The sequence below is a fragment of the Apis florea genome, unplaced genomic scaffold, assembly GCF_048593485.1.
Source record: "Apis florea isolate Af1SG1 unplaced genomic scaffold, ASM4859348v1 contig_1767_pilon, whole genome shotgun sequence".
In the NCBI taxonomy this organism is placed as follows: Eukaryota; Metazoa; Arthropoda; class Insecta; order Hymenoptera; family Apidae; genus Apis; species Apis florea.
In genome coordinates, this window is record NW_028256473.1 from 233,901 (window position 1) to 259,457 (window position 25,557).

Here is a 25,557-nt window from a genome sequence, read left to right on the forward strand (position 1 = left end):
AAATCAGCTGTTACGATTGGTTTACCGATGCAAAATTTTCTTCTTTCCGTTGCCAAGCTCGTCAATAGGATTATTCAACCAATAATTATTCGTTCGATAATTCGTTCGATTGAAATTTGTATCGAACACGTTACATCGTAACGTTGGAAATTATCGAGAGACGACGTAAAAAGTATTCATCCCTTGGCCATTATATTTTCAAGCAAGATAAAATATGGAGAAGCTTTTAAGGGAAACGAAGGTAAAGTAAAGTTTGAAATTATTAACGTAGAAAAAGCTTCTCGATTTTCTGTTTCCCTTATATTCATTCTTTGTTGTACGCGATCTCGCGTCAACACAATGTGCAATGGAGAAAAAAGTATCATAAAATATTCGTCATTGGCAGACAGGAAATTCTCTATTCTCTACCATTATCGTTGAACGCTTATAGAACTCGTAACGTGAGATAAAAAGCGGGAACTCCTCGCTTTTATCTTCCATTCTGCATTCCCGTTGCGGTTTGGATCCGGTTCATTAAGAAATTACTCTTCTGGAGCGTAACGCGCGCAAGCAGTTTCGCAAGAAAACGTTTAATCCGTGATCGCGATTAAACGATAATTAACACGGGATCTTTAACACTCTATAAAATATAAAACGAAACGGAGCTTTTCAACGAACGTTGAAAAATAAAATTGGATCGATAAAATAAATCGCGGAGATTATACAATTCACCTGTATATACACGTTTCTTCCGTGTCAATATCGCTCTTTGAATCGATGTTTCTTTCGATCAACACGTTGAAACGTGGCCGGGCAAGAATTCGATCGAACTCGCCGCCATTTACCGCGATTCGATTTGTAAATTAATCTCGTGGAGCGTGACGAGCGTTCGCCGACCGTCTTGCACGAAATCCAAGCCAAAGGACACGAACGATCGAGGAAACGAAATTCATTGCCGTTTCTCGAAATTGAAATCTCCGTCCGTCCTTTCGTTTCGACTCGATCACGTTTGATACAATCATCGAACGAAATGAAGAGCGCGACGAAATTCGTAGCAGGCTGTGCAATCTTCTGAAACCGCGGATGGTAATTCTTCCTTTTCCGCTCCCAGTTTCCTAATACCGTCAAACTGGCGTTCTTCGCTCACAATGGGTTCATTAATCTTTTTCAGTGTCCCGGCTATCGCGCGCCTCGTGATTTATACACCCTTCTCTTGCGCGGAAACGGGTCCGCTTCGAGATCGTTTCGAGAATCGGCGGAAGCGAACGAGCGAGAAAAGGAAACGGAGGGGAGGGGAAACGAATCGATCCGGAGGGCTGGATTACGAATGCATCCGGTGGCTTCTCGTTCGCTTCTCGAAACCGGTAAATCGGGGCGAGTGCGCTAATTAGAAGTTGCGAAAAAAAAAAAAAAGAAAAAGAGGGAGAAAGAAATCGATTCGCTCGGATAAAAAGTTTGGGATAAACGTTAGAATTACTTTCGAGGCAGATAGTAGTTTCGAATTAAGTTTCCTCTCGCGTGGGTCAAACTGGTTTCGATAGAAAATTAAGGAAATACTCGAGATTTGAACTGGAAATATCGATGGTGCGATTTTATTTTAAAGTATTTCGTTCGAGTATTTCGATATTTCGCGTTTTGTTTCGATCGGAGGAGAAAACGTCGACGAGTCCTAACCTTGAACCGTTCGATCCAACAGAGAGATCGACGACACGAAATTATTATTATTGGCTGGTAAGCGATAAACGCTGAAAACGAGATCGAAGGAAAGGAATTCATAGCTCGGGGCTATACGAGCCATATGCTCGTTCAATGAACATACCGTTCAAGGTCGGGGAGGAGGTATTAGCGATCATGGTCGGCGAAAGTTTGTCGAAACCGAGCGATCTTTCGGAAACGAAGAGAAAGAAAGTTTCGATCGAGTCGAGATTTTCCACGCGTTCCGATATTTTTATTACGAAACCACGATTTCGACAGTAATGGAGATTAAATTCTTGCGTTATTGAAAATTTTACACCAGTTGGAGAGAGATTTTAGAGATCGACCTCGTAACCTCGTGTTTTAGAATTTTGTTCAGAATGCCGAAACCGAATGTTTTGGGAACACAATTGTGTGGAATGCAAGTTATGGATCAGGAAACGAGATAAATGTGTCGCGAACAATGTTTTAAATTCGTGGAAACGAATTTTTCAACATTCGAGAATATTGATCTTCCCTTGATTCGGATCGGATTCCCTGACAATCGAATCGATCTCGATAATAGCTCGGTAGTTGCATCGATCATCGTACTTACGTACTGGACAATCCGAATTGTTTCGAAGAGAAATTTTAACGAGTACACCGTAATCACCGAGCTCAAGAATAAAATGATCAAGGGGGGGGGGGGGGGAGAGGGAGAGAGGAAAAAGTTTGAAACCTCGAAACAAAACTAATAATAATATAACATTCGTTTTCAAACCTCAATTATTACTTCCTCGTTCGAATACTCGATTCAAAAACAGCTTTCTCCTTCGAATGGAATATCAAACCGAGTAGTGTCGAACTTTCTTCTTCGACGAGGAGAGGCAACACTGTGTATAAAATCACTCGTACCACCATACGTACGTGTACGTATACACTCGCGATCGATCGAAACGCGTGGAAACGCGAGTGAAATTTATCTCGGCAGCAGGTTGGGGACACGTTACCGTTCAGTCTGCCAGGGACAGCCTCCAAGGATCCGACGAGGAGCGCAACGAGCAGGAACAGCCTCCACCACATCCTGTCTCTTCGACTCGAAAGGAATCACAGGAGCATACGTCCCAGGATGCAACGCGCTTCCACGCGCGTTCCACGATCGGCGCGACGCTGAGGGCCTCGCTCGCTGAAAGTGAATGGACAGACTCGCGCACGTGCGTTCCGTTCCACTGCGGTTATCGCGAATGGGTCGTGGAATGTCGCGCGGATCGGTGATCGACCACCACCACCACCACCATCACCATCACCATCACCACCGCCGCCACTCGTTTCGATTTCTCGACGAAGAACTCGAAGATAGTTTATACGAATCTCGGTCGTCAAGTTATGGAAGCTTGTTTTTAACGATTTGCCCTTACGTTATCGCTCCATCCCCTCGTTTCGAAGAAGACGTTTATCGGTACGCGTGGCGAAAATAAATTTTCCCCTCGGCGAAAACAAACGAGGAGGAAATGGAACTCCTCTCGAGAGAAGGAGAGGATTTTTCGGGCGAGGCTGAGTCAGCGAAAGAGAGAAGAGTGGCGAATCTCCCGTTGGGCGAGCAACGACCAACTGAACGGCGACCGGCGGCTACCTTCGCTTTTCAATCGGATTCGAGGACGGGCGGCCTTCACCGGATGCGAGACCACCACCACGGATTACCATAGACTGGATCCTACGCGTGGTAAACGGGTCGAAAGGCGAGAGTCCTCGAGCTTCCACGAATTCCAAAGTAACCACGAGGACTGTTTTGCGAACAATGGGGAATTTCGGTTCCTCGAAAGGAAGAACCTTGCGGAGGCGTAAAAAAAAAAAAAAAAAAAAAAAAAAAGCGGATCGAGGTGAAAGGAACGTTCAACGCGACGGAGGACCGGATCCTTTAAAAATTCTTTCTCCTTTGCTTTTACGCAACGAATTCTTCTCTTCTCGTCCTATTAATTATTAATCCTTTGTCTACTACTATAATCGCTCTGCATAAAATGCCACTGAGATACTACGGGCGACTGAAGTCGCTCTCCATAAGATGCCACTGAGATACTATGAGATGATACTATGAGATACTGAGTCGTTCTGCATGTCACTGAGATACTGCGGAGACGACTATAGTCGCTCTGCATAAGATGCCATCAAGATACTACGACCAACGACTATAATCATTCTGCATAAAATGCAGAACGGACGATTATAGTCCCTTTGAATAAGATGATGCCACTGAAGCATTACGGACGACTACAGTAGCTTTACATAAGATGCTATTAAAATATACGAGCGACTATAATCACTGTGCATAAGATGACGCCATCGAGATACCATCGGATAACTCTAGTCGCCTTGCATAAGATGGTGCGTATCGTACGATACGACGAGCGATTGGAGCGATTTATCGCGCGTCGAATATTTTTCTCTGGAAAGCATCGATATTTTGTTTTTATCGTCATTTTTTTCCCCCAATAAACACCGTCAAAGCAATTCGAATTGTGGTAAGACGTAAACGCGATCGCTAACAAGACGAAGAAATCGCCCATAGCGAAAGGATTAACAAACGACACGAAGCAACTCCAAACTCGTGCGAACTTTGCGAAATTTCACAATTTCGGATGAATTTAATACGCGATAATACTCCCCGGCCAACTGTTATACTTGCTCCTCGATTAACGAGAGTCGTTTCACGTCGAAATTCGCGTGCGATCGATTTTGGAGAAGGATCGAGCTCTGATTACGCGTTAAAACGCTCGTTCGCATCGGGGACATCTTCGTAACGACGACGACGTTGGAAATCTCCACCGTTGTTTGCCCGCAACTTTTCGAATTGCTCCACGAGCCGTCCCTCCGTTCTCGAGTTCGAGTTGGAAGCTGAATACGGAACTTGGAACACGATGGCTAAATCGAACACGAAGTCGTAGACGTATACCGATTCACGGACCAACAACCGTAGACACGTCTGTTGATAGATCGTTTCGGGAATAGAGTTGTTCCACGGAGTGGTTTCGGATGGATTTAGTTTCGGAGGGGGAAGATCGTTCAACCCCTTGACTTGTGATTTTTCGTGGACGAATGCGATAACTTTTCCTTGCCTTAAACAGGGAATGGCGTAAATCGTTGTTATCTATCGAAACTCGATACGGAATAAAAAGTAATAACGGAGATCTCAGAACGGTTTTAAATAGTAACTCGAATATTTCTGTGTCCGGATATTTAAATTGTTGCAAAGAGGTAAGCGCTATACTACGAGCACAACTTGTTAAAATATCTAGTACGCGTAGGTCCGTCGTACAAAGCCGTCGTAGTTTCGCGCTACGACTTGAAATTTTTAACAAAAGTGCCTATCTCATAAACGAAAGAAAACAAGCCTAGTTTTTTATACTCGTACACGTGAATGAAATCTTTTAAAATAAGCATCAAACAGTCGTAAAAAAAAAAAAAAAAAAGAAGAAGAAGAAACAAAGCAACATTTTTATACCCATTAATTTGATAAAGAAATTTTTGTATAGCTAGATAGATACAAAGAAGCAAAGACCTTTTATCCTTTCGAAATCTTTTCAAAACTCAGCGTCTTTTCAAGAACGAAACCTTTACGATTCGTTCGAGTTTAAAAAAAAAACAGTCGAATATTACTCTCCAAAGAGATAAATTTCATGGAGGAAAATTTTTTCTTCTAAATTAAAATATATCTTTTCTGATTAATCTATCCTTCACTAGCAGGAAGCGTGCTACTACACACGCGTCCAACTTTCCCGGTTTTTATCGCGCATAGATCCCGTTCTTTTTAATTACGAACATTGTAATTAGAAAGAAAAGTGACGGTGAATGATAACTAAACAACGGAGGAAAAATAATATTCTACTCCGGCGCGAAAATTTTATTATCTCAATCGTGATTATTATAGGAAATTTCGCGTAGAAAGATCGTTTCGAGATATTTTTAGGGAAAGGAGTCACACGGTTGGATTCCAAGTCGAAAAGAGGATTCGATCGAGTTGGGGAATGGATGCGGAGGGCGAGTGTTTACAAAAGCGTTAGGAACAAATACGCAAGTATCGACAAGTATCTCGGGCGCGAATTATTCATGAGAGAGATTTCTAGCGAGATTATTCGACGGGTCGATGTGTGACGGAGCGCGATTGAGAATCCAATTCCCTGTACTTTCGATCGAGAGGCGTCGATGAGGCGTCACCGTTCCCGATAAATCACCATTCCCTCCCCCGCCAATAGGGGAGAAACGTGGAAATAAAATACGAGACGACGACGACGACGACGACGACGACGAGGGCAAACCGATGCGCACAGTTGTTCCACGTCTCGAGGCTGGGGGGAGGAGGAGATCGATTGACAACTCGGGCCCCGATACATGTAACAAGCGCGAATCCTTGTTCACCGCGGTAGAACGACTACTATTCGAGTACGAGTGGTTTCAACGTCGAGAGTAGTATCGTTTCATCCCTCGTGAGTCGAAAATAAATAACCGTACGATTTCTTTTGTTCCAGGAAGATTCGTCGCGATTTGGAACGTGGCCCAAGAGAGAAAGCGGATGGTCCTTGATGGCCACGTTTTTTTTATTAATTCTTTGCTTTAGGAAAAGGAATAAGTTCGTTTTCCATCGCTTATAGCGTTTCAATTATGGACAGAATATTGAAAAATGAATATTCGCGATTTAGGTAAAGGCCGTTTCATTACAATTTTATTCCGGACAGAACTTTCGCTTCCTCTCAACGTAACAATTCTACACGGATCGGCGGTGTATGCGCTACAATCTACGATATCCCGATGTCGTCAGAACGGAAACCACGAACGGGATAATTGGGAGACTTGAGAAAGGCGAGAAATGTTACGCCATTGCGTCGAATCGAGAGAAACGCAAATATCAAAATATTATCGAGATTTATATACTGACCTATATCAAAAGGTTCGAGTAAAAGTTTCGTTATTCCTCGATGATTCGTTACAGTATTTTATTTTTATTTTCCCTTTCGATGTTGAAATAACGTAATGCGCTAGATTTAGTTGGAATGGAGAAAGTTAAAAAAAAAAAAAAAAAAAAGAAAAAACACTCCTCGTAATTATTTACAACTTTGAGAACTTTGAAATTAAAACTCATCAAACGAACGTAACTTTTTTCTCTTAGATTATTGCGATATCGCGATGCGATAAATTAACCTTATTTTTCCATCATTTTATAATCGTGATTATAAAAATTCCTCGAATTCGAAATTTTCGCGTTAATCATCGAGTTTCGTAACGTTTCCATGCAATTTTTTCTCCTATTTCCATTGTCGACTTCGACTTTGATTTTTTATTATGAAAAAAAAAAAAATACCGATTGATTAAAACAAACATTTCGAATTTCTAATTTTAAACGAGAGGAAATGGTTGATATATCCGAAGCTCGTACAATAGAGATTCATCGATTTTCCTCGCTACCTACGATGCTGTTCGAAATAATAATAGAGGTTACGAGATAAGTGGATTCAATGGGCAGGATTTCAATTAAGTAGACCCTAATTAAAATTACATTTCGATAAATGAAGTTCCATCGTAACGCGTTCCCGATCGATAATTTTATCGAGTCGGTCGAGTAAAAATTCTCTCGATCGTATTCGATCGAGACGACGATACATCATATACATTTATAAAAATTATCGTTACCGTTGATCGATCGATTTTTTCTTCTTCTTCTTTTGGAATAATTTTTCTCCAAAACTAATTGCGAATGGACAAATGTAGCATTACATCAATAATAATTGTTACTTTTATGAACATACATTACACGGACGTGGATAGATTATTTACGATTCGACGAAAGTTTAATATATTTTATAGTTTCATAAATTTTCAACAACGCAACAACAAAAAATTATTAACGCGACAGACCAAACAAAGTATTCCTTCTTCTTTTCTCTCGATTTCGACACAGTAATTCTTATGGCTCGGTAATCATTATAAATCTTACGAAATAATTATCTTCCTCTACATTTTATATTCCCAATCGACTTTGATGGGATGCACGAATATTATTATACGATTATCGTCGAATATAGCAATCAAGGAGTGAAGCGGTTGGATTCTTTCGTAACGCCTTTTACCAATGAACGCACGTCCCAAGAATGTAGGCCTCGGTCAGCCTGTCAGGATCAGATCAAGTGGTTTGAAAATAGATTTCAGATGACTTGAAATTTTATTATTTTATTATATATACACTTTGGAATTCCTTTTTTTCTTCTCTTTTTTTTTTTCCTCTCTAGAGTCGGCTAACCCCGCTCGGCTAATTTATACACTATCTTCTGGAGAATCGATAATCTGGATATTTAGGAATATCGAAAAGAAGAAAAAGGAGAAGAAGATGTTATTAATTTGTTAGCAATTTATTTTGGAAAAATTATTATACCCGACGCGTTATAATAAAATGCACATTCCCATATTCGAAAACACAAATGTGTATATAATTAAAAAAATTCGAAATCGACAAACGAAAAGAAGAAGAAGAAGAAAAGAAACACACACGCTCGTTACATAATATAAAATGGTAACAAGGTAATCAACAACATTCCAACGTTGTGTTTCCAAAAGAAAGAAGAAGAAGAAGAAGAAGAAGAAAAAAAGATTCACCGTCCCAGATCGAAAGCTCGAACTCCTCCTTAACAGTCGTTATTATGTATTTGCCACGCGTGGACACACGCTCGTGCACGTGCACGACGCGTGTCACGTGCAGCAGCATGCACCGAAGCACGTCCCGAGCGGATACAAGCGTAGAAAATGAAAGTTGAGATTCCTCGGTGATTCGTTTCGTAACCAGGGTCACACTTAGAAAGGCACGAAGAGGCGTTCCGTTCGTCCATCGTTGTTTACGTCCAACTTCAAAACGCGCGTAAGAGGCGAATAATCTCTATTGGATCGAGTTGAAATTTCACCCAACGAGCCGATATTTTACAACGGTGAAAGTCGTTGAAAAATCACCAACGGATGATATTCTTATCGTAAGTTATAAATTAAACTTTTACTTATGATACAGGTTGATAACGTTTTTGGCACGAACTCGAATCAATTCATATCGATATAGCAATTTATACAAATCTATTATTCAATTGTAATTAACGTCGTAGGAATGTTGGGTCGCGGCCAATACTGCACGGACATCGAACAAAGTAATAACAGTTATTTTAAGAACGATGACAATAATGATACGACGTCGTTATATCGTGTCTCACGGTCTGCTGAATTAAACTCTCTCTCAAAACTCTCACTTTCAATTACAACTCGCTCCCAATTGCCCGTTTTCAACCGCATGCACAAATACTCGATACAAATCCAAACATCCCCCTTTCACGTTTATATTACGTATCGGTTTGGAATTTCGATGAGATCGCGGTAAACAGACGCTATTCCTTTGTATTCCAAGTATACTTATTGAACGGCAAACTAGGCAAACATTTCTCCCGTAGATATTACATTCTTCTATCCAATCTTATGTTTGACTCTGGTCAAAACAGCTTTGAATCTAATTCTATGTAAATTCTTCGATATCGTAGATACGTGCTTTCTGAAGATATACGTTTCTACGTCCAAAACACGAGTTTCATTAGCAGACTTCCCGTAACTACCGTCTTATTAGTTTTCTTATTCAAAGAAACTCGTTTAGAGATAAATTATTCAACAAAAGAGTTTAAAACTGAGACAAAACTTTCGAAACGGAAAAGTTTTCCCTGGGACGATTGAAAAGATCGATCGAACGAATCGGGAAATGTTGCGTGGACGGAGGATTCGTGGGATCTTGACAAGGACGAAAGTGGCGAAACGGTGGAGCACGTTCACCGATTCAAGGTCGTCTAACTCTCGTGCGGCCGGCCGTGGCGAATGACACCGTGGAAATTTCAATCGTTTAAACACCGTTGGAACGAAAGTTCGGTCCGAGGGCCGACCGGTTTGCGGCGCCGCCTTAAACCACCCATCGTCGAACGGCAATAATCCGACAGAATCGTTCACAACCCGATCGAGCTTGTGCTTGTGTCGATGAAAATAACGAATTCATTTGTGATTTGGTAAAGAAAAAAGAAAAAAACAATATTTATAATTTCGATCGATAAAAGGTAGACGAATTATCGAGATTCGCGAAAGAAAAGTACACGGTTGGACTAATTACTATCAAACGTTGAGCTAGAAGAGATAAAGTTTTTCTCGCAGTTTAACTCTCGATTCGCAGTTTATAATTAGTAAATCATCGGGGAAATTTGAAATGGAATACAGGAAATATAGATCGGAATGGTGATTTAAAATTCAGGCCAGAATAAATATATATATATATATGTACGTTTCCAACCGAGTGAATTCATCGTTATTACCTCACCCCTGATTAATTTATTGTTTCCATTCCTTGTTGTTTCGTAACAATAATAATTCAACGTTTCAGCGATGTTCAGACGGTGGAAAGGTGGAAGTGGAGCATTTACGACGATTATGATGCACCCAGCCGTAATTGAACGTAGCACGGTGCTTACATCGTTTCTAACAATTAGTGCTTCTTCATTAAATTCAAGTGTCTCTTGGATCTCTTGCAAACGGACCACTCGTCCGAACGAATGAAATTATCCAGAATTTATTCCCTATATCGATACAAATATTTAAAATTTATGTTTGATAATTAATTTCCTCGTAATTAACGTACATTTCTATTAATAATATTATTAAATTACGTTAGAGAAATTACACTTGCTCGAACGTTCACCAGAGTAACGATCTTTTCTCGTCTTTCTCGAAAATTAAGGTCAATCGATCGCTAATTAAAATCATCGACGTTTCGTGTCGCGAGTTTCCATGTTCTCGGAAGCGAAAATGCCGATATTCGTTTCAATAATCAACGAATTAATGAACCGTGCGTTTCTTGTTATTATCGACGATGAAATTTTGCTGAAACAACCGGCCGATTGACGGCTAATTAAATACGATTCGCGATCTTCGATAACGAATCGGATCGGTACACGACAAGCCGTACGAATCGATCTTTAACCAGATCGAGCATCGATGAAAAGTAATCTGTTCTTCGCGTTCTCGAAGATAAATGTTAATTGCGCGTTAAACACGACCGATATTTAACTTTGATTAAAAAGCGTCTACCATCTGAGGTTACCAGACGTCTTCTCAACTCGAAGGAAGCTCGCCCCATTTATTTCTGTCTGGTAAATTAAATTTGCTCGGGAAATTGGACAATATTAATCGTTTCATATCGCGAAATGGAATTAAGCTATATTTGAAGCTGTTTAGAAAGACGAAAGAGAGATGAATTTTCCCGATAATCGATAATTTCCTTTATCGAAAATATAACGAATTTAAAGAAATCTTCGAAATTCGTATTATCGCACGTTCATTCATATTCGAACGCTTATATTTTTACAATTTTCGATGAAACGAAATATATTTATACGTGAAAAGAGTTTGTTTAACACAACGAGGGGTATGTATAATAGTAAAATGATTTATATGATATACACGCGCGTATTAATACAATACGTATTCGAACGTCGATACGTTGTTGATAGTTTTTGTACTACGCTTCAAGCCAGAAATGTAAACACAGCGTATTAAGCGAGAGCATTTCTACGTTCAGTCGATGTCGAGCCGTCGTTCCATTAACGTAAAACGTGTGCGGTGTATGTAATATCGAAAATGAAAATCCGAAAAAGCGCGAAACACGGGCGTTCCTTGTAAAATCGTTGTCGTAGACGCGTTGTTACGAATTTTATACAGTCTGCTCATAAATGTTATCGTTCGGATATAACTATAATTCACGCGTTCGTATCTACGAATGTCGCGAGCATCTAACGATTATCGTGAACACGACAGAGAGAGAGAGAGAGAGAGAGAGAGAGAGAGAGAGAGAGAGAGAGAGAGAGAGAGAGAGAGAGAGAGAGAGAGAGAGAGACTAGTCACGAAGTCGACTTTCTCCAATGAGGACCGGCCTTGGCAGAGCGGAACTGGATACAACTTCGCGATACGTTTCTCTGGATCGAACGCGTGTACTTACATAGTCTCGCGGCCATTCGGTTACGACGAAACCTGTCGTCTTACGTAAATGTTCCGCCGCTTTCACGATCGATTGGAAATTCCAATTGCGAATTCAACGACCGGCCGAGGTTTTTCAGCGGCCCGAAATCTCGACGAGCGGATCAAATCGGTAATTAATTAATCGAGAGCAGAAACAGAATCGGTTGAGGAAAGTTTGTTTCGTTTGATTAATATCTACGAGAGGTTAAATTAAAATATGGATGGATGGAAGGGAGAGAAAGAATTAAGAATTCGAGTCGACGACGAAGAGGATTCGAATTCTGACTAGCCGTTAACTCGAGAGACCCATCTTCTCGAGAATCCACAGACTCGTGGAAAGGATAGCGCGCCTCCTTCTCTCTGCATCTGCTTATCAACGTCGCGCAGATCCTCCGAGAACCTTTGCCTTTATTCGTACCATCGCGTAAATAATCTCGTTCGTAACGAGAGATGTTTATTACATTGGAAAGTAATAGAATATTTTTTTTTTTTTTCGTAAAAGACGTTTTATAAAGATTGAATTTTTACAGCAACGCGGTAGATTTTAGAAAAGAGAAAGCGAGAGAAAGAGCTCGTTTTTCGAATCGATCGGTTTCGAGCCAAATTTCTAACGAAACGATTACAAAATGGTTAAAATTTACGCCACTTCGGAAGAATGAAAAAGGAATTTGAATTATGGATAAATCGCGAAGAAGAGAAGGAGAGGGAAAATTCTTAACGACGTAAAGAAATCGAGTTATTTTTCATGATATGGAAAGTGTATAAGAGTCGCAAAGTGACGGGTGGTGACATGACCTCTGAACGACGTCGGAACGATGGAAGTTGAAATATATTCAGAAAAAGGAAGAGGAGGGATGCACGAGGGAGTTGCGTTACCCTAAACAAACTCGAGCCCCGTTGCGTAACAAAATTTCCATAGTTTGGTTACACTTTGCCCGAGAAGAGAAAGAGCGGAAGTAACTCAACCGCGAAAGAAGGCGAAAAACTCGCAGCTTGGGGAGAAAATATAGAGAAATGCTTTTACGGGGAACAACGAATCGAGCGAAAAAAGGGAAAAATATGAATCTTATCGAAGGAAAGAAACATCTTTATTAGGTTTGAACCAGCAGATTCGTAGAAAACTTTTCAAACGAAATTTTCTGTTTCTACTTGTCTCTGAGAGAAGTGTGTGTGTGTGTGTATATATATATACACACAGTGAAGATTTTACGACGAGTTTTTCTCCTCTTCTCCCGCTCTCGAAACTTTTCCGTTCGAGTTAACGAAACTTGGCATAATCATCGGTGGACTCTTTCGAAAAGAGTTTGGATTTTAAAAAATCCCGGGGGGAGGAGAACAAGTTTGAAGAAAAGAAATTTTAATCGAGATTTTCGTTTAATTTAATTTCTCTCGGCCCAACTTTCTGTGGAAAGTCGAAAAAAGAGGAGTCACGATTCTCTCTTTCTCTAAATAACTCCTCGGTTTTTTTTTCGGCTTTACAACTTCGAATCGAGCGGATGCACAAGCATCGTCGTCTCGTGGATTATCTCGAGCAAAGGGCGATCGAGAGAGAAATCCAAACGAGCGTTGAGTACACTCGTAGCCGGGGAAGGGAATTAGTCGCTAATGGAATAGTCGGTGGCGAAGCAAGATTGTGGGGCCGATGCGTTTTAGCACGAATTATCATCGGGAGGAGAACGGCGCGTCTTTGCCACCATGCCACCGACAAACACCGTCGAATCATCACGGCACAGGTAGCGCAAGAAACGTAATTAAGAGAGGATCCTCGTGTTTCTCAACTAAAATCAAACTCAAGTCCGCGAAATTATTATTCTACTCGCATCTTAAATCTTAAATCGACTCACGTGTCGATACAAGGCAAAGTTTGGAGGGATAAAAGCTGCGAAAAAGTTGGAGAATTATTGCCGGAAAGGAACAAGTTTTCCTCGGGATTTTGCAACGCGACATTGTCGCTAATGTCAAAAGCGTGTCGTAATTTTAATAACCGCGCCCTCGAGCGAGCCTTTTGTGCAGCCTCGCCAATTTCGACAGGCAAAAGTAAATTCCGCGAGAAGCTGGGGATCGCGACCGAGCACAACGCATCCTAGAAACGGCTTAAATAGCGCTTTTAACCTCGATCGCTACGAAATCGTGTAAACTGATTAAAAATTCCTAACTTTGGCCGAATCGTTAATCTGATCGAATCGTTCGAAGCGAGTAATTCAATAATAGACGTGCGTTATGAAAAAAAGTCCTGAAGATTGTCGCATTGTCTGGACATCATCATGTGCGATTGGCTAACTGATTAAAGGGATTATTCGGCTATATGGCATGGAAAATTAAGCTATGTGTAAGCTACGTTACCTGTGTTCTAGGCACATGGCATAGAAGAGAGAAGACAGTTGGAGAATGGTGTGTTGGTAGATCATTACGTCACATTCGAATGAAAGCAAAATTTCCAAAGATCGATTATTATTATACCGATAATTTTGAAAAGGAAAAGATCGGTATAGATATAATTTTATCCGGGACAAAAAGTTCGTAAGAACATTTTTCCTCTGAAAACCGACAAGATTCCATCGAAAAGTTTTTTTACTTTTAAAAGAAGTGCGGGATTAGGAAAGGTTTCTCAAAGATTCGGAAAAAAGGGACGAGGAGGAAACAGAGAGGCAGCGAGTGAAATCGAAGGATCGCCTATTTGCAGAGCCGCGCGTGCGATATTGGAATAGAAATCTCGAGTTTGTCGTTCCTATTCGCTTCTCGAACAAGAAAACGCGTCACATTCCAACGACGATCGATTATTTATCGCGAAAGGTTTGAAATTCGCCTCGTTTCTACTTTTCCCTCGTTAACATCCTGGCCGTTGTAAACTTTGCAAAGAATTGTTTATATTTAGCGCAACGATAATTTACATCGAGTTTCGAACTCTCGTTTCGCCGGATCGAACGAGAACGAACGATCGTTGGCGGACAATATCGACGAAAGGGAGTTTTTAGGAAGAAATTTTATAAATGGATATTGGTCGCGTCGAAACAAATTGGAGGGAATAGGGGTATTATTTGGGAATGGAGGCGCGTTGCACGCGTGGATGGATAATATTAATCCCTGGTCAAATGTGAGGGAAACGATAGGGTGGATCGGCGAGGTGACAGGTGATGAGCAGATATCGGCTCTATTCGCAATTTCATCGTTATTTTACGCTCTGTCCGTGGCGTGCGCGTTCCGCCTCTATGGTTAAACGTAATTCGACCAACTCGCGAAATTGCACCGTGGATGATACGAAATGGCCGCCACAGTTATGGCGGATATATCTTTCGTGAAATTATTTACTTGGGATATTTCGAAGAATACCGGCTAAATTAAAACCGGGCAACGAAATGGTAACGCAACGATATAAAAATAGGGAAGATATATAGCCGGCAAATGGGATATGTTTTGAAAGGTAACGCGCGATTGAACGCGTTATTTTTTTTTTTTTTTTTTGTATACCTGTGATAAATATTTCCATTTTTATTCCATGCAATTTCCTATAGTAATTTATATATACATGTATGTATATTATTCGTTAAAGAGGAAAATTGCAAACGATTCTTCGAAAAGTATAAAATTTCGTTGGAAAATGGAGTTCGATATTGGAGCGAATGCAATTTGAAAAAGAAACGTAGATGAAATGAAACGATACTTTTGTTAAAAGAATCGAAGGAGAATGACGGAAATAACGGAGGGAGTGAATTAAAATTTTATCAAAAATTGAAATGGAACGTAAAAATCGTTCCACCAATTTGTTGTGTTTGAAATGAAATTGTACCGTTTTGAAAAATATGATTGAAAAGTGAAAAATGATTATCTTTCCTTGACTCGCTCGAACAAATTAACGAAATATACGAATATCATTAATGAAAACGCATTCGGCCCACGCATTGATCCAGATAAAGTTCCACCGGCAACGATAACAACTATTCTCGCATTTATTCAACCAAAATACGGTACATTAATTTCACGCTCCATTATGCAACATATTATATCACACGTATGTAGTTGAAACGTCATTTTACAAACAATACAATTTCCACGATTCACGCAAAATCGGTACGATATAAATAATTGCCGATCGATATAATAATATTTTAATTCTCCTTCCCCGAATCGAATCGAGTGTCGTTAATATAATTTCTTGAACGAAACATCGTCCGAGTTATTCTTCAATTAACTTCCAACGGTAAATTCATCGAGTATCGCGCGTTCGAACTTACCGCCGAGTTACCACCGTATAATTAGCGGAGTTAGATTAGAATTCTAACAATGGTTAAGATTTAGGAGATGGCGCAAAGTCCAAGTATCAAGTTCTCGATACGAAACTTTGATCGCGTACGTAACGTTGTATAATATTCAATAATATCGAATAGCGTAGTTTGCTCGAGTTTATTTCCAGAGATTAGAATCGCGATATCATTCTCTAGCACGCTTTAAACGATAAACGCGTGTGTAAAAATCGAAATCGGGGAAAGATTGTCTCGCATGGTTCCCCATCAAAAGTGGAGAGGTGGTTAAACGGTGCGTTGAAAGTTGGCGTCGTGTTCCATCGCGACTTTTCCCCTCTGGAGTCTGTGCAAACACGCCTACTACACATCTGCTAATTTTCGAGCCGCCGCCGGCCAAAGAAAACTTTCGAACGAAATACCGCAAACACTCTTGACACACTTGCTTTGAAACCGAGTACCGAACAAATTTGCAATTCGCTACTCGGACATTTTACTCCTCCGTTTATTATTCTTTATAAAATTATCGGTTGGAACAAGACGCGAGTCAAAATTTACTTTATTTCGAACAATTCCCCCATGGATGGAGATAGAATAGAAAACTCGAGGCTACGATCTGGGATTTTATTAACGAACCCGAACGCGATCGAACGATCGGGGGAAGATAAATGGCGACGCGATGGTTTACGGGTGGGAAGCAGGCCGCGAACGTTTAATTGGACGAGCGTGGAACCGATTGGGGGGAAGGCAGAGGATAAAGGAAGGAGAGTGACGAGCAACAAATAAAACTTATCAACAAGTCGTTGGCCGCGATCGACGGCCCGTGACCGGTTCGATTGGATGGCTCGCTCGATCGCCAATATCGCATCGGGCGAATATCGAAATCCCTTGCGCTCGATTAAAAGCACACGACCAGCTTTCCGTTCCGAATATCGACCTCTCCCTCCCCTCCTCCTCTCGACTTTAAATCGTTCGACGGGGGCGAGGGGGCGATTGTGGAGAAACGTTTTCGTTGATAAAAAAAAAAAAAAAAAAAAAAAAAAAAAGGAATACGTCGCGTTTCTACGCGTGTCAATCGTTGTTCGCGAAATTCTTGTTTCTCTCTTCGATTCCCGTGTACCCGCTCGCTCGATCGAATCACTCGGTTTTTCGGATAGACGTTTTCGATCCCGGGAGTTCGTTAAATCGGGGACGACGATTTGTTGTTGGTCGAGTCGAGGTGGTTAACGATTTAATCTCCTTTTAAATTTTCAATCTCGATAGGAAATTCGGTTGGATCGATTTTTGGCGATTGGTTCCGATAATGGTGGGATTAAACGGTAAGATCGAAGAGAGGAGAGAAGATGAGGGGGGGGGGGTCTTTTCCAACGATGAAGAAATTCTCCGTAGTGGAAAATGGAAGGAACGCGGGACTTTACACGATGGGAACGCGAACTTTCTCGAGAGTTTGAGAATTTGAAAGACAAAGAGCAAGTTTCAATTCCCATTTTTCCGCGATAAAGTGCGCGCGGTTTGCCCGGTCGAGAACTTCAAAGGAGCCTCGTGAAAATTGAATAGGAATCGTGGCAACCGTCCTCCCCGCGAAACGATATTAGCCGTGTAAAGTATCCTTCGATGAAAAATGATTAAACGAGGTCGAAAGTAAATGTTCGAACGGGAAAAACAAATTAATCGAAATTGCGCTAGAATTTATCTCTACGGAAAAATTGAAATTACATTGAAAATAAATTCACTTCGCGACGCACGATATTGCGCTATACGTAAATTTATTCTACATATATATTCCGATGTTGTTATCGTGCCACGTTTATAGTTATTCGATAAACATCGTATTACGTATATTATTGTTTTATCACCATTCACGTTGAATATTATCAATTTACAATTGCTCTAAAATCTACGTTAATTAAATCCGCCGCGAAGCGAGATATCATAAAAATATATTTTACGATCCTTTTCATCTCGAATTCCTCTCGAATTTTTGTTTGTAGAAAAGTAGAAGAGAATCACGCGATCGAGTTGGCGAGGGACAAACGCATTTTCGCCTCGAAAATGCGGCGCGGAGAGACTAGCGTATCCACCGATTCGAAACGGCCGAGAACGATTTGGAACGGGGAGGTGTCGTCGTGACGTCAATGCACGCTTCCTATCCCAGTCATCGAATTACATACGGCAGATGGGTAATTTCGAGGCGATGGACATCGATCTTTTCGCTCTCTCTCTCTCTCTCGAATCGATACCGAAATTCCAAGCGTATCAAGTAACGAGTCGATAACTTTTTTCGATTTTTAAGGATAATCGGTGAGGAAAATTCATTGGACGAATCATTTTTATTTCCGGTGGAAGAGAAGAGATGAAAATTCGCGCGTTTAATTAATCGCGAGAAGAAAGAAATAAAGGACGATGGTAATTCGATGGAACGGGCGATTAGAAAGTCTGGTCGAATATCGCGATATTAATAGCGGGGATGTCTGGACAGCGTTATCTTCGATTGTCCCGATTAGCCCTCGTTTTATTCGATTATCCTGGTTGCACGGTTACGCACGCTCGATAATCCGTCCATCCTTGTATTTTACGTGTAATAACAGAAATGGGTGGCTAAATAACGGGATAATAACGGATTAAACGTGCTAATTGCACAAGAGTTATCACGCGGCTGTGCAATATCGAAACGGACGAATCGAATACGATAACTACGAGACAAAAGTGGGAAAAGTAGACGTTTGTCGCGATTATTATTCCTCTTAACGTTCGTTTTCTATTTCGTCTCGAAGTAGGATACACAGAGAGGAGTGGAATAATTTTGAATAACAAAAAATCAAAGGCTTTCTAACGTAAACTTTCTATTTTAGATTCTACGCGTAATTCTAAAATAGAAGCCAAGTTTCTTCTTCTTCTCGCGCAAGTGTTAATGCATGGTTATTAACCAAGCGCTACTTTCTATTTCGGCGATTACAATCGATCGAAACTTGTCCGCTTCATCTTCAAAATCTTTCAAATTTTGCCTCTCCATCTCGAAATAAGACTCGCCTCCCGAAATAAGAAAACGAGCGGAGCGATAAAAATACGAAATATGGAATGTGGCTCGAGCCAGGCTCAAGGATTTACCGGCGAACAAATCGAATCTGGTCCTGCTCCTCTCACTGTCCTCGAAGCCCTCAAGGTCGTCCTCGTAATCCTCGTAATCCTCCATCCCTCCCCTCCTCTCTTTCTCGCTCACATTCCTCGGCAACGCATTGCCGCTCGTCCTCTGACCTTGCCTCACTCTGGCCTGGTTACGGCTACTGAAGAGGACCGCTGGCGGCGGAGGCGTCGACAGCTGAGACCCCTGAAGACGCCTCTGAAGGTATCTGGCCAAGATCGCGTGTACCGCGTCTGTCTCGGCGCCGCCTGTAAGACAGAAATCACGTTGCTCTGGTAATGCTCGGGCTAATATTTCCCCTTTTTATTTATTTATTTTTTTTTTTTAACATTATTATCCCAATGCCGCCTGTAAGATAAGAGATCGCGTTATTCCAATAATCAGGCCGATACTTTACTCTCTCCTTCCGTTTTATTTCGGTTTCGTCCTCTTTCGATCCTCTCGTTGTGCGAGATAAAAAAAAAAAAAGGAAGAAAAAAAATCGTGTTCTCGTCTCGTTCAGGCTAATTAGGCTAAGGCTTGTTGTCTTCTTCTTTTACATCGCACGTTTCTAGAAATTTTCTTCTCTCTTCTTCTTCATTCTCTTTCTCTCTCTCGAGAAGCATCTCAATTTCAAACGAGCGACAATTTGAAACGCCTTGCCATCCAGAGTATGCATTCGTACGCATGAAACTTTTCGTACGACTCGCTAAGAGCTCCTAAGAGAAACTGGAGCAATACCTCGGCCTCTCCTTTCTTCCACAACTTTTCGACTGGTCGAAGAAAACGGTTTGTGACGGCGCCCTCTCTTTCTTCCAATCCTTGCCTAACGTAATTCGAACGGAAAATCGTTGCTCGTGGTCGCGATAAGTAGATCCAGATCGTACGTAGATCCTCTTCCCGTCGAGTCGAGTTTGATCGTGTTTTCGCCGCAGCATCCTCTCGTCGTTTAACTCGATGCGGTTTCGAAAGATTTTATTTTCAATTTTCATCGCTGGTCGACGAAAAAGCATTGGTCGATTCAGATCTCCACGGTTGCACGGTCTGTTGTTGGATGGAAATTCAGAGATATATTTATTATAGAGGGTGGTGGGGACGAAGTTTGGCCGATCCGACTCAGGATCCGCTCCTCGAAAGAGATTGGCACAGGCGGCGTTATGCCGAGTGTGTTTAACCGCGTAAAGGTAAATGATATGCAACGGATCCACTCGAGCTGGCAGGACACTCCATTAGAGAGTCCTCCGGAACGCGGGCATGCGTTTGACGCTCGACAACGTCCTCCAACCGTCAACGTCAACGTGTACGTGCGATGCGTGCGGATTAAAGGGTGAGCCGGATACTCGATACACGCCACTCGGGGATAGGAAATGGTGAAAAACCAGTGCTCGATATCGGTGGTCATCCATGGGGGAAAAAAAGGAAAAGGGGACGTGTCTGATCGATTCGACTCGAATCATAACGAAAATGATATAGTTCTTTTTTTCGAGAACGTTCGTTTTTTTTCGATCAAGTTATAGGAATATAATTTAAGAGATCGAGAACGAAAGGATAATTATTCGCGCAAAGATTCGCGACCTCGAACTTGACGACATTGAATCGTGTGTATAATAATATACATGGTCGGTGATAATCGTATCCGATCGTATCTGACGCGAAATCGCGTCGTATTAAATTCCACGATCCATAAATACATAAATATTAACATGGCGCATTTGCAATTCTAAAGACGCGGTCGTTTAATATCCGAGCAAAAATATTTGCATAAAATTGTATCTTATAATTTATCGAACGTGTTCGAAAAATTCGTCTTCCTTCTCGTTTGTTTTCGATGTATTCGCGATTAGAACGATTCGATTCTCTATCGCGCCATCTCCTTTGCTGAAAACGTAAAACGAGTTAAAATAATTGAAAACCAGTGAAAATCCTCGATTGTTTAAAAATTTTCTTTTTATAATCACTTTTTCAACGAGACAACGTTGTATAACAACGGCGCATTTCGAACGAATTTCTTCGATTATTTTGAAATAGTAGGACAGGTTGTAAAATTAAGTAAATTTCGTAGTACTGTGGAAACGACGTTATCGAACGAATAATCGGGCAAAATTTCCGATGCCAATTTCAATACGTTTCCCGTTCGTTTGGTGGAAAAGAGGGGAGTTGCATCCAAGTTGCAAAAATTCGACGGTGGGGTGAAAACAAGTGCAATCAACTTGCAAAATTCACATCTTTGGATAACCTAAATCTTTCGTAGGTATTTTATAATATATAATTTACACGCGCGAGGTGTAAAATTTCGAGGTGAAAATTAATCGTAATCGTAGAATTAAAAATAAATTTGAAAGGACGTGTAAAACGATACGTTTAGGCTGAATGAAATTATGGAGAAATTTTCGTGATCGTGATCGCGTGCTACCAATCCAATAACCCGTCTACTATGCAAATGTCAAGTATCGTGGGACAAGATAGCTCAATATTGTCACTAATTTGCGTCTGCTTGCTCGGTGTTCTCGCTTGGAATCTTTTCCTCATCACGACCACCGTTTCGAGGCTGTTATCGATCGAGGCAGTGAAAACGAGAACCAGCTTCAAAGACATCGTCTCGAATCATCTAAACGCCACCAGTCATCTAAACGTCCTGTGCCAGAGTGGGCATCAATTTTTGGCCAATCGTCTTCCCCACTCTAATTTTATCTCGTAAGCTTTTGTGCTTTCCTATTATTTCGATTCGATCCCTATTTTCTTCATCTCCTCCTCCCATACGTTATATATATATATATAAAATATCATTACGTTAAAAAAAGAAGGGTCATAATTAAATCGCGAAAGCCCGATCGATTTTCTTAATTTTCGTTCTCGGGAATACGCGCATCGAATATTATGGCTCACCATCGTCCACGCCCGAGCTGATCCTCTTCGATCCGCGTACCCGTTTCTGTTGCGAAAATTTGAAAGTAACAACGATAATAATTTCGATGTTTTTCTTTTTAATCAAATTAATTAAATAACAAAATAAAATATCTGCGTTTCAGCGTACAGAAGTGGATCGATTTTAGCATCGTTTTGGCACACGTACGTATTTGGAATTACTCGGTGGTGAATTTAATCAACGTTGTCGATTATATTTGTAAGAAGAGAGGAGGGGATCGTAATGATTCCTCCGTATCACTGATCGATCGAATCATCGAGGCGGAGAATGAGAAAAATATGGATACGAGCAACGATCCGACCAGATTGTTGAAAGGGTCGAGCAAATCGTTATTGGCGGACAACAAAGAAGGGGCGATCGAGCGAGCGGTGAGAAGGGACGCGTGGAAGCGGGGGAGGAAGGGCTTGGAAGAGGCGAAGATGGAGGAACGAAATTTGGAGGAGAAGATGGAGGAACGAAATTTGGAGACGAAGATGGTAGAGTCGGAGGAAACGATGGTGGATCCGTCGTTGGAGGAGAAGTTTTTGGTCTCGATCTTGGAGGAGAGCGGCATGCTGAAGGCGACCTCGAAGGAACTGTTGAGCATTCAGATGAACGTGTTGAGGAAAAGCGTCCACATCTCCAAAGATTGTATCTCGGAGCAAGAGCACGAGGACGACGAGAATCTGGTCGAGAACACGGCCGATTCGAAGGAGAAAACTGCCGATTTCCACGGAGAGGAGGAGAAGGAGGGCGGAGCGAGGAAGGAGGAAAGAGCGGAGGAAACGGTGGTGGATCCATCGTTGGAGGAGAAGTTTTTGGTCTCGATCTTGGAGGAGAGCGGCATGCTGAAGGCGACCTCGAAGGAACTGTTGAGCATTCAGATGAACGTGTTGAGGAAAAGCGTCCACATCTCCAAAGATTGTATCTCGGAGCAAGAGCACGAGGACGACGAGAATCTGGTCGAGAACACGGCCGATTCGAAGGAAGAGAAAACTGCCGATTTCCACGGAGAGGAGGAGAAGGAGGGCGAAGCGAGGAAGGAGGAAAGAGCGAAGGAAAGAGGGGAGGAAAGAGCGGAGGAAACGGTGGCCGACAAGGTCGAGGCGCGTTCCAACGATTTGAAAGATGATCTTCCGAAAGAGAAGGAGGAAAACGTTGGAGGAACGTCTCCAGACGCGAACTTGTTGAAGAACGAGAACACGACCGAATCCACCATCTTCTTGAGCCGATCGTAAGTAAGATTACGACGGAAGAGGAAACGCGATTCGTTTCTATCGTTCCGCTTATTATTCTAACGGTGCAGTTGAACGGCCACCGTGCGATCGCTCGCTTCGAATCGCACGATTTAACGCTTTCTAACGCGTTTTTTTTCTTTTTTTTTTTTTTTTTTTTTTCCATCTTCTCTGGCCGTCGAGTTAGAATCGCGCGACAAAAAAAAAAGAAAAAAGAGAAGAAAGATAGATTCGCGGTGATTCTAATTACCGGACGAGCGAGGGGAGAAGGAGCGGTATGCGCGAAATAATAAAATTGGAAAATTGAAAAATTCAGTTCAGCGACGAGTCACGGTAAGCAAGAGGACGATTTGAACGCCATAATTCGACGCATGATAATGATGGAGTTGAAGAGGCACCGGAAGAAGGAGACGGTGTTGAAGAGGGCGCACTCGGACACGGAGAGCACGCTGGCGAGGAAACGGCGGAGCGAGGAAAGCAGGTATCGTCATTGATTTGGACGTGGAAACGTTCGCAATTTCGATAAACACGCGGAATTGTTTCAGAACAGGTCTGTTCGGCGGCAAAGGCCAAACGTTTTTCCGAGATTTGCTGGAGCTCGAGGAAAATCTTCGTAAGCGCGCCAACGACGAATCGGATTACCAATTGATCGACAAGATCGAGATCGATCGGCCGATCGTGAAACTCGAGAACTCGAGCGGGGAGCAAAGAGAGCAACATCGGTCGAGGAACGATATCGACGTGACGACGATCGATCCCGCCCGCTACTCTCTCAACTCGATAGGAACCGCTTACAAGTCGGACTCGAATATCGAGCTCGAGAGAAAAGTGAACGCGTCTTGTCTCAAGGATGCCGAGGAGAAACGATCGATCAGGCACAAAAAGTACGTTGTTCCACGAATTATTTAAATTCTCTTAAATTTAGAACGCCCATTTCCTATTTTCTATATCATCCTGTTCCGACAACAGAACGATTCTATTCCCCGAGGAGGGGAACGAGATCGTGTCTTATATTCGTTGTTGAAGCAAGATTTTCGAAATATAAATTTGTATATATAGAGAAAATGTATTTACACGTCTCTGCGTTTTCGACTTTATTTACTTTCTGGTAATTCTAATATCGGGGGAGAAAAAAACGATCTCTCATCCGAATTTTGTTCGAAAAACGTTTTATTGTTTGTGTACATTTTAGAGTTACCGTGATCAATCAGCAAAATCAGGCGAACAAATCGACGCAGACGGAATACGTGTATGTAATTCGTGCGGTGAGAAGTTGCCCCCTTCGAAAGAAACGCGTCTCGATGCAGTTCCATATAAATCAACTAGCATCCAATTCCGACGCGATTTATTCGAAAACAGTTTTCGCGAGTCTGGATCTCTCGACGTTCATCTTCCGGAAAGCTTCGGATAATCTCATCTACGAAAAGGGTAAAGGCAGTCGCAGCCCTAGCTACATACCCACCCCGGAAAGGCATCGATGGAAGTACATAACGCCTAGTAAAAACAAGTGAAACATCTCACCGAACGCACACTTTTGTCGTCTATATGTTTGCGCGTAAATTTGAAATTTAATCGATCCTTAACGTCGAAATTGAAAAGTTACAAATCTTTCGTAAATATTTGTTGAACAAATAAAAGGGAAAAAAGAACGACGAATAATATTCAGAATAATATTTAGAATAATATTCAGATATTCTAACTCGTTAATTATACGTATTTAATCACCGATTCGATCCACTCGTTTCGAAAATCGATCTCTAATCCATTCGTTTTCGACGAATAAGCTGAGAGAGAGAGAGAGAGAGAGAGAGAGAGAGACCCGATATATCGAAAGATATCGGAAAAGAAAGGTTTCGAAAAACGACCAACTCTTCGAGATAAGTTCTCGAGGCAGCGAGTAAACGCTATTCGATCGTCTTTGATGTTTGGAGACAAGCTTTCGACTGTTTTCACCGGTGAAATGCGAGACGAGAGAGGAAGAGAGAGAGAGAGAGAGAGAGATTCATACAGCTCGTGCAAATATGGTCAGGATTCAAAGTAAACTCTTAAAAGTACGTAGCATACGTGCTGGGAGATTCGAGTAATTGTAAACAGTGGCTGAACTTGCTTTGTCGTCTCTCTCGTCGCCAATTGATCGCACGTTTCATGGAAAAATGTATTCGATATAGAGAATAATATAGTGGAAAAATTGAAAGTAACGAATAAAGATGGACGTTTTAAGTTAAGATGGCGATATAAGAAGAGTCGTACGAATCATCATTTGATTTTTATCTCGATATTTTATTTCTTTTTCCCTCTTTTTTACTTCTATTTCTATTTGTTTTCTGCGGTGAA

General features: G+C 41.5%; 2 protein-coding genes across 4 annotated transcripts in view; one reads left to right on the forward strand and one right to left on the reverse strand.

Annotated features, from left to right (window-relative positions):
* The window catches only part of LOC100868721 (salivary C-type lectin 2), a 69,376-nt gene that overhangs the window by 13,171 nt on the left and 30,648 nt on the right, over positions 1-25,557 (reverse strand). Inside the window, exon 4 of one of the 3 annotated variants that reach the window (XM_012484662.3) lies at positions 19,071-19,352. The exons of the other annotated variants lie outside the window; for them this stretch is intronic. Coding sequence (XP_012340116.1) covers positions 19,071-19,352 — 282 coding nt within the window. The remainder of the gene's footprint in view (positions 1-19,070; positions 19,353-25,557) is intronic. 3 annotated transcript variants of the gene reach the window in all.
* On the forward strand, positions 21,011-24,882 carry LOC147658750 (uncharacterized). The gene is made up of 5 exons (XM_086908443.1): positions 21,011-21,777; positions 22,113-23,222; positions 23,540-23,704; positions 23,769-24,107; positions 24,416-24,882. The coding sequence occupies exons 1-5, from the start codon at positions 21,518-21,520 to the stop codon at positions 24,732-24,734; spliced, it is 2,193 nt and encodes a 730-aa protein (XP_086764569.1). The 5' UTR covers positions 21,011-21,517; the 3' UTR covers positions 24,735-24,882.